General features: G+C 38.5%; 1 protein-coding gene across 2 annotated transcripts in view; it reads left to right on the top strand.

Moving 5' to 3' along the window:
• The first annotated feature begins 2,906 nt into the window (after window positions 1-2,906).
• Window positions 2,907-16,306, top strand: part of TBC1D23 (TBC1 domain family member 23) — a 59,719-nt gene continuing 46,319 nt past the window's right edge. Inside the window, exon 1 of one of the 2 annotated variants that reach the window (XM_025914010.2) lies at window positions 2,907-3,140. In XM_025914010.2, the coding sequence (XP_025769795.1) occupies window positions 3,088-3,140 (53 nt within the window). In that variant the 5' untranslated portion in view covers window positions 2,907-3,087. The remainder of the gene's footprint in view (window positions 3,141-16,306) is intronic. The other variant, XM_025914009.2, reaches the window with a different exon arrangement.

The raw sequence follows: 16,306 nt of genomic DNA, 5'->3' as shown, positions 1-16,306 counted from the left end.
CCCAGCACAAAATTAAAACAAGAGACCTCCTATTCTAAAATCATTAAGAATTTCAAGATGTAATAGCAGAGCACTAAACCAAGTGTAGGGCCCTTCTAAGCATGGGGTCTTGTGTGGTGGCACAAGTTGCATGCCCATGAAGCTGACTCTGGTCCTATTAAAAAGAGTGGAAGACAGTTTTGTCTTCTACGAAGTGAAGAACTGCTTGAAAGTCAAGAGATATATTTTTAATGGAATAATATTTTTACCACATAGAGTGTAAAGCAATTATTGATTTAATTATACTAAACATGGGGGCACCTGGTGGCTCAGTCAGTTAAGCATCTGACCTTGATTTCAGCTCAGGTCATGAACTCACGGTTTGGGAGTTTGATTCTCACGTTGGGCTCTGTGCTGACAGAATGGAGCCTGCTTGGGATTCTCTCCCTCCCTATCTGCTCTCCCCTGCTTGTACTCGCTCTCTCAAAAAATAAGTTTTAAGAAAATTGTACTGGGGCACCTGGGTGGCTCAGTTGGTTAAATGTCCGACTTCGGCCCAGGTCGTGATCTCGCGGTCCATGAGTTTGAGCCCCACGTCAGGCTCTGTGCTGACAGCTCAGAACCTGGAGCCTGGTTCTGATTCTGTGTCTCCCTCTCTCTCTGACCCTCCCCCCATTCATGCTCTGTCTCTCTCTGTCTCAAAAATAAATAAACGTTAAAAAAATTTTTTAAAAATTGTACTAAACATGAATTACTGTTGAGGATTAGAAACACCTTAAGCAATGAACAGCTGCTTGTCAAGTCACAGACTTAATAGTTTTTAAAACTATTTTAGAAAAGCTTCTGAAAACCCACTGACAATTGACGGGCCACAGGGGAGGTCTTGGAAGTTAGGATGGTAAATTGACCTAGATCCATGCCTTTTATTTTCTTTTAATGGTTGCCATCAAAACACTCATTCCACATTAAAAGAAATTTTCCCCCAGAAAGATTGAGCAGCACGAAAAGATTCTGGGCTTGGAAGTGGTGCAATAATGTGTGGCTCTGGATTATTCCCCTTTTGGAAAGAGAGTGAACATGTTTTTGGTTGTTAATGAAATTATTGGACTATGTTTTGTGCTTCTTTAATCAAATAGTTTCGAAGTATGAAAAATTCTGTATACCAAAGTATAGACTCTATAAGGAATATTGAACACCTACTCGACTACAACTTCTCAGCTCTTAAGAAACAAAATATTAAAAATATAATTGAAGCCATTTCTTCCTCTTCCTCCCAATGTAATTTTGAGACCTGCAGAGCTTTCCGTGGGTAACAATTCTGTCCAAACCTTGAGACTTGACCAAAGTCGAACATGGTTTCTAGCAACTTAATGCCATGCCCCTAGGAGGACTCTAGCCCCCCATGGAAACCCAGCTCCTCATTAAAATGCCCGATTTAGAAAGTTCAACTGCCAAGAGAATTTACTCTGTTCTAGCCAACCCTGATGATGGATTCCTGACCTCTCTTTCTTAGAGCATTTATTAGAAAGAGCTTAGAATTTTCTCTTATGACTTAGAAGTGTCCTTCTCAAGGACCTGAGAGTCATTACTTTGAAATGTAATCATCAGGAAGGATAGGGCCACTGTCTCTCAGCGTCTGTGGGAGGATAGAATCCTAACTACAAAAATTGCCAGCTAGCAGACACAGCTGGCTCAATCACAATCACACTGGCTAACTCTTTGTAATTTTTCACTTCTCTGACTCTAATGAGCCCCCATTCTCTCCACTCCCTTATTCTCCCTTTAAAACCTCTAATCACCTCTGCACCAATTGGAATGGAGCCCTGCTCTTTCCCCTATTGTCAGTAGTTTCTGGATAAAACCTGTTTTCCCTGCTTTAACTAATGTCTGGCTGTGTAAGAACTGCCATTCCATTTTTTAAATCATTTCCCTTTATTTTTTTAAAGCACTTATGCACCTATTCACAAATATATTGTCTTGCCTATTTTTACCACCAAATATAAATGAAACCATACTATACCTATCCTTCTGCAATCTCTCGTTCATTTAACATATTTTTCAGATTTACTCATACTGTTACCTGCTTCTCTACTTCATCAGTGTTAGTTCTACGGCTTGCAAAAGCATTTCCCTACATCCATCCTCCCGAGCCTGTGCACACCAGGAATGGTCAAGGGGAGACAAGAGGATAGTGCTTTGATGGTGTGTGTGGTGGTGGTAGTGATGTGGACCGAGCTTAGATGTGGAGGCCAAAGTGCCCGTAGATGTGGAGCAAACAAGAAGTAGGGTGGGAAGAGAAGAAACGTGGCAGCTCGGTTTGGAACTCCAAGATTTCTAGAAATCTAAACTTGGATTTGACCTTCCAGGTTATTAGGAAGATTGTGTGTGTGTGTGTGTGTGTGTGTGTGTGTGTGTGTGTGTGTGTGTGTCGTGTGTGTGTGTATATATATATATATATAAAGGCGGGAGGTTGGAGCATATTTCCTTTATTTTTTAGCGCCTTTTTCCCCCCAAACAACTTTCAAGCGTTCAGAAAAAGTAGGGGACTTCCATTTGTGCTTCTGACCGCGCCCCACAAATAGGAGTGGGCGGTGACCTTTCCTTACATCCAACTGTTTCCTCAAATCCAGTTGTTAGCGGGAAATGACTGAAATGTGGCTATCCTCCTACTCCCACCTTCCCTATGGAATTCCCCCCCTCTCCTACTCTCTCCATTAGTTAGGACTCCCAATTCTGATTTTAAGTACGACGCCAATATGCAATGAAGAAGCCAAACGGACGCTAAGAAACGACGCTCACAAGGACCTTTTACCAGGTCACGCTCCCTCATCAAGCTCCGCCCACTCCATCCGCCCAGTCCCCGCGGCATGCTGGGACATGTAGTCTTTGAAGGGGCAGCTGCTTTGGCCGAGTCTCCTCCCCCAAGCTGCCTTTCGCCGTCGGGACGTCGGGACGTCGCGTTGCTCCCGTCTCTTGCCTCCTCCCTCTTTCTTTTCCTCTCCAGAAGCTCACTCCCAGACTTCCGAGAACCTTTTACGACATTGGGTCTCAGAGTCGGTCCGGGCGCCAGGTCCACTTTTCGGCAAAGTGACGTGGACGTCAACAGCAATGGCGGAAGGAGAAGAGGTCCTGCCACAGCCAACGTCGAGCGGTGACGGCTGGTGAGTGAAAGCCTAGGGCTGATTCTTTCTGCTTCTCTATTCTTTCTTCTCACCATCCTGCCTGTCCCTGAGGCACCAGCAGGTTCCGACCTGGAACGGGAAGACCCGTCCTGGGCAAAGTCCAGCGCCCTGCCCCGCCCCCTCTGCTGGCCAGCTCCTCTGAGCCGGCTCCATCAAAGGCCGGACTCCAAATGATAGGAGTGTCGTCCAGGTATTGGGCCTCAGTGAGGTCCTGTTTCGTTCACCGGTTTCTAAAACGTGCTGGAGAGGGTGGCTTTAGGGCTGGGTTTGGCAGGAGTCCCTGGCCCGGGGCGTTAGAGTAGGTTGGTAGGGAACGAAGTTAGAGCTGAGGCACTAGAATACCATTTGAAGAAGACACTTGAAATTACCACCGCAACGTTTGCCGGAGAGGTTGAGAGATACACCCAGGGAGGATCCCTCCCACAGAGTTGAGATAGTTTTTATATTCTAGTTTTTATTTCTTATTTTGCGTTTCAACCGTTTCTACCATTCGTCTCACACAAGTCGACTTTTTTTTTTTCCTGTCTCTTTCTTTCTACCGCTCAATTTACACAGCTTTTGGATGTTTTGTGTATATTGCTCTTGCTGCTCCCAAGCCTTTGCATGCTTACCTGACTTATACTCGGAGCTGTGGAGGGGGCGGGGACCTCCAATAATTTTTTGGTAGACTTTAGTCATTTAGTGTCGTTAATCTTTGGGAAAGGCTCCTACTTTTGAAATAGTTAATCTTTACAATACATTTTTAAGACAAAAATATATGGAACCTTTAGAAGCTTGTTGAGTTTGTATATTTAACCTAAGTATATCGACCACATGCTTTAGTTTTAGATTTGCTCTTTCATCATCTGATATGTATGTAGCTCATGTAATAAGTTGTTTGCCTAAAAATAATACAGGACATTTTACACATGGACCTTAATACTTGAGAAAGAAATGAAAATCATTGAAAGGGATAGATAATATAATAGTTGAGAAAATCAGCTCTCAGCAGACGTCTGGCATCACCTAAGTTCATGCATGTACTCTCCAAGGTGTAGTAGGAAAACTCACTGGTGACCTAGATGGAGTTTCTTTTCTCAATTTGCTTATGTTGGAGCTGTGACAGGTAAACTCAGTAACAAGGTAAAATTGATCCAGTTCTTTGGGAATGTGAAGGTGTTATGGGATTTCAGGGGACAGAAACCACTCCACTTGCAGTCATTAGAGAAGGCTTCATGGAAGCAAAGGTGTTTGAATTAGGCCTTGAAGAATCAATAGGTTTTAGACTAGTGCTGTCACTAGAAATATAACGTGTATGTAATTTAAAATTTTCTCTTTTTTCCCCCTAAGATTTTTATTTATTTATTTATTTTTGTAATTTTTTAAAAAATTTATTTTTGAGACAGAGAGAGACAGAGCATGAGCAGGGGAGGGGCAGAGAGAGAGGGAGACATAGAATCCCAAGCAGGCTCCAGGCTCTGAGCTGTCAGCACAGAGCCCAATGCAGGGCTCAAACTCACGGACTGTGAGATCATGACCTGAGCTGAAGTCGGACGCTTAACCCACTGAGCCACCCAGGCGCCCCTTCCCTAGGATTTTTAAAGTAATTTCTACACCCAACATGGGGCTGGAACTCACACTCCCCAGATCAAGAGTTGCATGCTCCATTGACTGAGCCAGCCAGGTGCCCCTGAAGTGTAAAATTTTCTAGTAGCCACATTAAAAACTAAAAAGAAACAGTTTAAATTCTTTGATTTATATCTGAAACATTATTTTAACATAGGATTGTTCAAAAAAAGCCAGTTAGATAGTTTTACATCTTTTTTTTATACGAAGACTTCAAACTTTCACGTGTTCCTTACCTTTACCCTACATCTCATTTGGATCTAGCCACATTTCAAATGTTAAATAGCCACACATGGCTAGTGGCTAACATGTTGGATAGTGCATTCAGATTAACAGATGGGAAAGGCCTTTGAATGGAGTAATAGCATGACCATGACTTGGGCAAGAAAATGAAATGATTGTTTGAAGAGTAATGACTAGCACTTCATGAAAGTGGCTGTCTTGAAAGTGTGTATTGTATCTAACTGGCTCTGATCAGCTTATTGGAGGTCATGAGGAGAAGTGTTTCTAGAGTTAAGGTATCTTTGAGGAGTTCTTAGGATTGTGAACAGGAGTCTGTTCACAGAGGCAAGGAACATGGAATTAATGGTTGTTAAAGGGTAGCATTTGTTCTTTTCTAGGGTTGCTCTGTCTTTTGTGTGACTTTCTATTTTTGTTGTTTTTATTTTCATGAATGGAGGAACCCTGAGGTGTTCAATGATTTCTCCTCTCCTTCTGTTCTCATGTAATCTTTGTCCATTTTCTATGCTCACTGCACTCAGTGGTGCCCTGTAGGAGTGAGTTTGAATGTAGAGAAGACATTGGATTTGGAGCCATAGATTTGGTACAGCCTCTGTTCTAAGACTAGTGAATGGGTTGTTATGGAATGGGAAGGATTTACTCTGTTTTAAAAAAGTCATGGGGCGCCTGGGTGGCTCAGTCGGTTGAGCGGCCAACTTCGGCTCAGGTCATGATCTCTCGGTCCGTGAGTTCGAGCCCTGCGTCGGGCTCTGTGCTGACAGCTCAGAGCCTGGAGCCTGTTTCAGATTCTGTGTCTCCCTCTCTCTCTGCCCCTCCCCTGTTCATGCTCTGTCTCTCCCTGTCTCAAAAATAAATAAAACATTAAAAAATTAATTAATTAAAAAGTCATATTTTTATTGTAACTTTTTCAGCTGGAAATGTTTCTGCAATATGTTATATATCCGATTGCCTAACCTGAACTTATCTCAGTGACTTAGAGCCATTCAGTTTACAGATATAAGTGTGTAAGAATAAAACTAGGTCCCTGTCCTCAAGGAATTTGTGGTCTAGTTAGAGGAGGCACATTTAAGAATGTCAGTTACTGTTATACTTCTGTAGTATAGTGAGACCTATCTAGGCAGATAGGGTAGATTGTTGCTATGTTAAATGGACCCAAAAGCCTTCTCTTTTTGAAATTGCTTTTTATTTTATTCCCTGTTTTCTTTCTTTGTTGTTAGTGGTATTTCCCAGTGTTTTGTTTTGTTTTGTTTTGTTTTTAATCTGTGAAACTGGGTAGCTGACCACATTAAAATTATGTATCAATTTGCAAAAAGGCTTGGGGTGGGGACTGAAGATCTTGAAAGTATGAGATGACACTTATTTACTGATCTTCAGTTATGTTCTAGGTTAGTGCTTCTCAAAATTTAAATGTGCATTGGAATTACCTGAGGATCTTGTTAAAATGTAGATTCTGATTCAGTACATTTGCTTGGGACCTGAAATTCTGTATTTCTTTTTTTTTTTTAATGATTTTTATATTTATTTTTTAATTTACATCCAAATTAGTTAGCCTATAGTGCAACAATGATTTCAAGAGTAGATTCTTTAGTACCCCTTACCCATTTAGCCCATCCCCCCTCCCACACCCCTCCAGTAACCCTCTGTTTGTTGTTCATATTTATGAGTCTCTTCTGTTTTGTCCCCCTCCCTGTTTTTATATTATTTTTGTTTCCCTTCCCTTATGTTCATCTGTTTTGTCTCTTAAAGTCCTCATATGAGTGAAGTCATATGATATTTGTCTTTCTCTGACTGACTAATTTTGCTTAGCATAATACCCTCCAGTTCCATCCACATAGTCGCAAATGGCAAGATTTCATTATTTTTGATTGCCGATTAATACTCCATTGTATATATATACCACTTCTTCTTTATCCATTCATCCATCAATGGACATTTGGGCTCTTTCCATACTTTGGCTATTGTTGGTAGTGCTGCTATAAACATGGGGGTGCATGTGCCTCTTGAAAACAGCATACCTGTATCCCTTGGATAAATACCTGGTAGTGCAATTGCTAGGTCGTAGGGTAGTTCTATTTTTAGTTTTTTGAGGAACCTCCATACTGTTTTCCAGAGTGGCTGCACCAGCTTGCATCCAGAGATTCTGTATTTCTGACTGACTAGCTTCTAGGTTATGGCAATTCTCCTGGTTCATGGACCACATTCTTCAGTAAGGTTCTGGATGATGTGCAACTCAAAATGAGTTGGCCAGAGGAATGTATCTCTATATGTTATATAATCTGTTATATTTTGTCACCTAACACATTATGCTGTAATTTATTTGATTACATGTTTTATCATTGCTATTTACATAGTGAACTTCTAAAGTGCAGTGGCTGATAGCAGGTGGCTCAGTAAATGTTTATTGTCTGCATGACTTTTGTCAAATCATGTGCAATAACATACCAAGCTGTCATTTCATATACATTTTCTAACTTCATTGTTTTTGTGAACTGTGTAATGCTCTGCTTGTATAATGTTCAACTTTTATGGAAAACCATGGATATCAAAAAATACTCAGCTCACTTTCTGAAACTGCAGCCACATTAGCTCAGAGCATATGGAGAAATCCTTTAAACATATTTACAACAAGTTTGAAATTATTTAAATTTAAACAAGCTACAGATTTGTAAAAATTAACCATGTTAAATTTTTATAGTTCAAAGATTGATAATTACTCTTCTCAGTATTGAAGAAATTGGCCTTGGATTTGAACATGTTTCTCATTTTCTGAGGCTTTCTTCCTGACATAATGCTTAAAGATCTAGTCATGATTTAAAAAATGTTTTCTGGGGGTGCCTGGGAGACTCAGTCAGTTAAGTGTCTGACTCTTGAATTTGGTTCAGGTCATGATCTCACAGTTGTATGATTGAGCCCTGCGTCAGACTCTGTGCTGGGAGTGGAGCCTTCTTAAGATATTCTCTCTCTCTCTCTCTCTCTCTCTCTGTCTCTCTCTGTCTCTCTGTCTCTGTCTCTCTCTCCCCTCCACTTACTCTCTTTGAGTGTGCACACACACATTCTCTCTCTCCCTCTCTCTCTCAAAAATAAGTAAAACATTTTTTTGTATAGATATTAATTTTACAACAACTGTTGGTATTCTGAGTTTGTTTAGTTTAAAATTTTTGTACAATATCCACGTTAAAGTTGTGATTTTAGTTTATTGCTAAACTCTTCTTAAAATTATAAAATATCAGTTCATAAAGAAGCTTCTATTCTTAATTTGAAATGTGAATAGAATTGTTTTGAGAATAATAGGGTCTTTTTCAAAGTTTTGTGCACTTTGTATATAGTGCTTTCAGTGCTTCCCATTTCATAGGCATTGAAATATGAGGAAAGATTTAAAGAGTAGGTGATTGCAATTTCAAAAATGATATAATCAATAAAGAAATACATTTAATATGAAAGAGAATGGAACTCATTTAAGGGGAATATTGACAGCTTGTGGTTCTGGGCAGACTAGATACTATCTTACAAAAAATGAAGAGGAAGAAAAACCTCGTCTTGAATTAGGTGTTTGGTTTTTTTTGATGTTTGTTTATTTTTGAGAGAGAGAGAGAGAAATCGCACAAGCAGTGGAGGGGCAGAAAGAGAGAGGGAGACACCAAATCCGAAGCAGGCTCCAGGCTCTGAGTGGTCAGCACAGAGCCTGACGCGGGGCTCGAACTCACAAACTGTGAGATCATGGCCTGAGCCAAAGTTGGACGCTTCACTGACTGAGGCACCCAGGTGCCCTGAATTAGGTGTTTTTAAATAACAACTATTTGATTTGGTAAGCTGTAAGTATAGTGCAGGAAACAATTAGAAATTAAGAAGACTTAACATGCTTATACTATTTACATTCATGTTTTTCTTATAATTCAGATTTTACTGGTTTTAAAGGTAATTCCTAAATAATAATTAACTTCTAGGATTTTGCGTCTGTGGATGTTTTAATATCCACAGGTAAGAGTTAATAATTGGTTTTTGAATGCCAAAAAATGGATCCAATATTATTTAGTTTTACTGTAGAGAGTACAGGTGCCTTCCCCATCTTGGAGGCAACTTAGGTAATTCTGGCACACCAAGTTAAGTGTACTGCAATATGCACACAGCCAACTTCTGTCTCCTGAACAGAGTTGATAAAATATGCTTGGCAAATCATTTCTGGTGCTTATGCTAAACTGTGGATTCTACTTGGTATAAACCAAAAACAGTGGCTTCCCTCATGTATCAAAAAGCAAAATAGAGTTTAGCAAAGCAGTTATAAGGCATTCAGCAAACATTAACTAAATACTGGTTATATTCAAGCTACTGTGTAGCGTTTTAGGAAAAAACTGAGACAGATTTAAAACCAGAGTTTGCAGTGTTCTGTCTTGCTTGGGCACTTCAATGTTTTCATCTTTTTAGCCATAGTATTCAAATAATATGTGAAGATATCTTCTAAAGATACCTAAATATTGGTGTTTTGGGAAGTTATACACTCTAGCAGAGTAGAATAGGATTATACAGCTTGAAAAGGGACAGTGCTTGAAGTGACTTAGATATTGAGAATTATAAGTGGAAGATAAATCAGTCCCTTATGTTAGGCTTACAAGAGAAATTGTTTCTTGTGGAAATGCAAGAGCAGTAAGTTAGGAGTCAATGTTAAGAAACTTATTTCCTGAAATTTGATGTACATTTGTTTTTAAGAGTCTGTCTAACCTTTGACCCGAGCTGAGAAAATGATCAGTAATTAAATCACTTGTTTCAAGTCTTCTTTCTTTTTCTTGAGGGTTAAAGGAGTTTTTCTTATTCGTAAGCTGACACGGCATTCCATAGTTGGGTGGGAATGCTGTAGTTTGTGTTTTTCTTGGTTTAAAGCAGTTGTTACATAAACTAATTGGTATGGTGATATTTAATAATTTTAGCAAGAAGACATAAGAAAATATTGTATGTTTGTGTAGGGCTTTATCTTGTATGTAATGCTTATATATGCTGTCTCATTTGGCTCTTACGACAATTCTATGAGAAGTGGAAGTTATGGATTATTGTAGTTTTCTTGTTAGAGATGAGAAGACAGGCTTAGGGTGGTCAGGTGACAAACCCAGTTAGTAGAACTTATATCTCTTTAAGCCCTGTGCTCTTTCTAAAGTTGAATGCATATATGTTATGTATTTCACATATAGTTGAACAGACACCTAGAAAGAGCCCAATTAAAAATATGGTATTCCTATATTCAATCAGTCTTGTGTTTTGAAAGCCACAATATTCCAAGATGTACGTTGTTGAACATATATATTTGTTACCTGTGGCACCTATAAAGCTGTAAGGATATGCATACCTTGTCTGTGTTATACACAAGAAGGGACAATTCATGATTGATATGGTGGGAAGTGATACAGAACATTATATACTATAGCTTTGCACCTTAGTTTTCATAATGTGTTCTCATAGCCTTGCCAAAAATAGATTAGGTTTTTGAACTTGAAATATTATGGTTATATAGTACACCTAGATAATATATACTTGTATAATATATGTTGTCTATTTAAATGTATTTGTATAATAAATTATATGTTAAATATATATTATTATATAAGTAATATAATTATATTACATATATCTAAATCATATATAAAATGGAATTATTATTCATAGTTTGTGAGACTATAGTAGTGATATTTAATTAGAAAACATAAGTAATTATACAGCTTAGTAATTTTATTAGCTTAGTAATTTTTCTGTTGTTTTTATTCAGGGATATTGGAGAAATAAGAAACCTAGTTTTAAAATAATTCTCTGTGGTTACTTTCCTTTTTGGGAATTTCTAGCCTTTGTTTTGAAGTATAAAAGTGACCCATAGAAGAATGTATTTATTTCATATAGGTGTGTAAATAAATACCAGAAATTCTTGAGCTTTGTATTGTAGATTCTATTTACATGTAACCACTGACGTGAAAGTAAATGAGACTCTCTTTAGTCAAATAAATTATCATTGATGGTTGGAATCCAGGCGTTAAAAAAATCTGTTATGTATTTCCTTGCCAAATTAATCTTCATTGGTAAAGCACCCTTGGAAAGACTTGCCAAATGATGTAAAGTGTTGTCACCTCACTTGTAGTAGTGTTCCTTTATTTTCTAAAATGATAGTTTCCTGTTGGAATGAGCACTGGGTGTTGTATGGAAACCAATTTGACAATAAGTTATATTTAATATATTAAAATAAATAAAATGATGGTTTCAGGGAAAGGAATATTGGTAGTGTTTCTTCTCTCATTACATTTTGGATAAATTGGAAATTTGTGATAGGAACAGGTAATGTGCTGTTTTGTGTTGACTTGTGCTGCTTTCATCCCGTTCTTTCTCTTGGACAAAGGACATACTCTATTTTCCAAATAAACCACTGCTTCGATTGGGGGAAAATAATCTGGTGCTTTTCTTTGTGCATTGAAAGTGCTGGAAAGTCACCTCATGTGTATAGAAAAGAACAGTATGTTAGGAACTTTTTATTTTGAGGAAGCATGAAAGAGGAAAGGATTTAGAGCACTCTGTAAAGTCAGCTTCTCATTAGTAGAGAAGATGTTCTTCCATTTTGTAAGCAAAGTCTTACAGCAAATGCATTGCAACATTACACATCTAAAGTAAAGTTATGACAAACAGCTTCTTCCTCCTCCCCCTCCTCCTCCTCCTCCCCCTCCTCCTCCTCCTCCCCCTCCTCCTCTTCCTCTTCCTCTTCTTCTTCTTCCTCTTCTTCTTCTTCTTTTTTTTTTTTGGCTGAGGCAAAAATTCCTGAGTTTTTTCTTAGCAAAAGGGGCACACCCCATAGGTACCATTGGTGCAATTTGATCTACATGGATTATGGATCAAAAATAAGTCTGAAGATTTAAAGCATCTGTTCCATTTGTAGTTAATTTTAGTAGTTTACAGAGCAGCGTTCTGTGATCTGTCTCCTTTGCCTGTTGCACAGTGCTAAAATACTGTAGATACAATTTTTTGTTTGGCTTATCAAGCATAGAGGACTAAATTTACACTTTCTTTATTTGGCACAAGATCCCGCTTAAACAAATTCTGGAGAGGATTGCATTATTTGATAAGGGAATCTCCTAAAACTGCTTTTGTGGATCTGATCCTGATACAAAGTTTCACTAATTTTTTTAAAGCTGGTGAATGAGATGTTTTTTCCCTTGGCATTCAAATATACAACTTGTTAAAATGCTGTAAAAAGTATGTTGATTCTGACAAAAATCCAGAACTTCAAGATTTCACAGTTACCAGATTGTGCTCTCAGATTGTAAGGCGTTGTGGTCATTTCTTAATGTGTCTCATACTATTTGTTGTTAGAAAGTTTTGATGGGTTGAGATTGGTATTCATTTATTTATTTTTTAATTTTTTTAATGTTTATTTATTTTTGAGAGACAGAGCACGAGCAGGGGAGGAGCAGAGAGGGAGGGAGACAGAATCTGAAACAGGCTCCAGGTTCTGAGCTGTTAGCACAGAGCCTGATGTGGGGCTCAAACTCATGAGCCATGAGATCATGACCTGAGCCGAATTCAGATGCTTAACCGACTGAGCCACCCAGGCGCCCCGAGATTGGTATTTAGAAATAAGTTACATGTGAAGCACCGGGCTGGCTTATTTGGTAGAGCATGTGATTCTTGATCTCAGGGTCATGATTCAAGCCCTGCATAGAGCTTACTTAAAAAAAATAAGTCAGAGAAAGATAAATACCACATGATTTCACTCATGTTGAATTTAAGAAACAGATGAACATAGAGGAAGGGAAGGAAAAATAAGATAAAAAAAGAGAAGGAGGCAAACCATATGAGACTCTTAAATACAGAGAACAAACTGAGGGTTGCTGGAGGGGTGTTGGGTGGGGGGGGATGGGCTAAACAGGTGATGAGCATTAAGGAGGACACTTGTTGGGATGAGCACTGGGTGTTCTATGTAACTGATGAATCACTAAATTCTACTCCTGAAATCATTATTACACTATATGTAACTAACTTGGATTTAAATACATTAAAAAAATGAAAAAAAATAAAAATAACTTATGCAGTTATAAGTTATGCATACCTTATGGTCACTGAACTTCATCTGTATATCTACTGTACAAGTGAATGTGTAACAAAGTTGTGTTATTTCTATTTCTAACAAATGTCACAAAATATTTAGGAACTAATTAAGGAGTATTGGTATGGTAGTAATTTGTAACCAGTGTGCCAACAATAGCAAAATAAGTTCAGACAAAGCTTTTGATGCTGATGTCTCATGAGCTGGGCATTAAGAAATAACACAAAGTAAGTCATGAAACCACAACTTAATATGTGCAACTTGACACTGTTACACAGTCTGTTGGTGGTCATTTTTGAGTTTTAAGTAACTGATCAGAGGTTTGTGCCAAACAAATTCCAACAGACTACACTTCAGAAGGAGCTGCTTTTGATGAGTGGGTTTTAGATAATAGGACTTGTGATAAAACCTTGGAATAGCCAGCTAGAATGTAGGCTACATGAAGCATGACTTTTTAAAGAAAAAAAATTTGTTTTCATGTTTATTTTTGAGAGAGAGAAACAGAACATGAGCGAGGGACAGGGAGAGAGGGAGGCACAGAGTCTGAAGCATGCTACAAGCTTTGAGCTGTCAGCACAGAGCCCAATGTGGGGCTCGAACCCATGAGTAGTGAGATCATGACCTGAGCCAAAGTCAGACGCTCAACTAACTGAGCCACGCAGGCACCCTGAGAGCAGGACTTTTTGTTCACTGCTAGATCTCCAGTGCCTCACACAGTCGCCAGCAGGTAGTGGTGCTCAATATAATTTATTGAAGGTTTGAAGAAAAGAGTACTTTTGGCGAGGAAGGAAAGAATTCAGAACAAGGGTTAGAGAGAGATATAGGAAAGTTACTGGGAACTGAAGGAGAGTGTTTTAAGGAGAGAATCTAACTTTGCAGATATGTAAAGAGGACAAGGACTGAGATGACTGATGACTTTTTGGAGCAGTTTCAGTAGAGGGATAAAGGGTTTAAGTGAATGGGGAGAGAGTAAGTTAGAGATGAATGATGACTACTGTTTTCAGGAAATTGAATTGTAAAAGGAAGGAGAGAGTTAACTGTTTGCTTTCAAGTTTATTTATTTTGAGGGAGAGAGTGTAAGGAGGGTAGGGGCAGAGAGAGGGACAGAGAGAGAGAATCCCAACCAGGCCCCTCTGTCAGTGTGGAGCCTGATGCAGGGCTCGAACCCATGAACTGTGAGATCATGACCCAAGCTGAAACCAACAGTCGGATGCTTAACCACTGAGCCACCCAGGTGCCCCGAGAGATGACTTTTTGAAAGGGAGTAGGTCATGTATAGGGCCTGTTGAATAAACAAATGTGGTGAAAATGTTTGAGGAAAGGAGAATAATCATCACAGGCTATATTGTTCTTTACATCTGTGAATGCAAGAAGTTCTGAGTCCATTTTATCTCTTGGCTCTGTTTAATAATGCTACTAGACTCAGAAGTTTGAGTAATATCCTATGCAGTAGAAATAGCATGTTTAGGATGTTTACATAGCAGGCTTTGGGTTTTTAATGATTTCCTCAGTAGTGCAGCTTTTAAATTTTTATTTTTATCAAACAATAATATATTTTAGACCATTAAAAAAATTTTTTTTGGCCCCTCAAAAAAAAAAAAGGTTTTTTTTAATGTTTATTTTTGAGAGAGAGACAGAGTGTAAAAGGGGGAGAGGCAAAGAGAGAGGGAGACACAGAATTGGAAGTAGGCTCCAGGCTTTGAGCTGTCAGCACAGAGCCTGATGCGGGTCTCGAACTCACAGACCAGACCATGAGATCATGACCTGAGCTGAAGTCAGACACTCAACCAACTGAGCCACCCAAGCATCCCTTATTAATTTTTAAATAGTTTCCCCGTGTGTGTGGGAAAGAGTGGGTGGGGAGTAGGAATAGTGTACTATTTCTTTTGAATATATATGCTGTATGTTAATTTTAAAACTGCCCTTAGTTTTAAACTTTACACTTTACACTGTGGTTAATATGTTGAACATTTTCCATGTCATTAATTGTTTTTCAGCATTTTAAATTGTTGCCTGGTATTCCATCTACTGATTTAAATCAGTTCCTCATTTTAAGAGAGCTACGTTGTTTTCATGGTTATAATAAGCACTGCTTTGAACATGCTTTTAGCTGAATCATTTTACTCATTCTCAATTTTTGTTGACTGAAAGAGTATAAATGTTAAAAAGGAATCCATAAGTATTTAAATTATTCAACACTACAAATATAATCAATACAATATTGATACAAATATAATCAATATTATAAATATACTCAAGCTTGGGGCACCTGGGTGGCTCAATGGTTAAGCTTCTGACTCTTGACTTCAGCTCAGGTCTTGATCTCATCGTTCGTGGGTTTGAGCCCTGCGTTGAGCTCTGCGTTGACAGTGCAAAGCCTGCTTGGGATTTTCTCTCTCTCTCCCTCTCTCTCTGCCCCTCCCCTGTTCTCTCTGTCTCTCTGTTTCAAAATAAATAAACCTAATATATACATATACGTATGTATTTACTAACTAATGCTTTACTGACTAATGCTATGTGCAAAGTAAATGTCCTTCCCATCTCATTTCTCTGAAGTAGTCACCTTTCACAATTTTGTTTCTTTTTCTAATGGATATTGCCATACCCCGGACCCACCTCCGGTCCCTAACAACTACTGTTTTTTTTCTGTCTCTGTGATTTTGACTATTCTAAATACCTCAAATAAGTACAGTATTTGTGTTTTTGTGACCGGCTTATTTCAGTTAGCATAAAGTATGCAAGATTTATCCATGTTGTAGATGTGTCAGAATTTCTTTCCTTTCTGAGACTGAATAATATTCCACTGTGTGTGTGTGTGTGTGTGTGTGTGTGTGTGTGTGTGTGTGTATGTATCCCATTTCATTTATCACTAAAGGATATTTGTGTGTGTGTGTGTGTGTGTGTGTGTGTGTGTGTGTGTATCCCATTTCATTTATCCACTGAAGGATATTTGTGTTCGCTCCACCTTTGAGTACTATGAAAAATGCTGTTATGAATGTGGGTCCACAAATATCTGTTTGAGTCCCTGCTTTTACTTCTTTTGGATATATAACCAGAAGTGGAATTGCTGGATCATACAGTATTTTTATATTTTAATTTGGGGGGGGATAGGCATACTGTTTTCCATAGTGGCTACACAATTTTACATTCCCACCAATAGTGCCCAAGGTTTCACTTTCTCCACATTGTCACCAACACTTTTCTTTTTTTTTCTTTTCTTTTCTTTTCTTTT

The sequence above is a fragment of the Puma concolor genome, chromosome C2, assembly GCF_028749965.1.
Source record: "Puma concolor isolate L17-30 chromosome C2, mPumCon1.1.hap2, whole genome shotgun sequence".
In the NCBI taxonomy this organism is placed as follows: Eukaryota; Metazoa; Chordata; class Mammalia; order Carnivora; family Felidae; genus Puma; species Puma concolor.
Note: the sequence above shows the minus strand (reverse complement) of the source record. Positions and strands in the feature narration are given on the sequence as shown.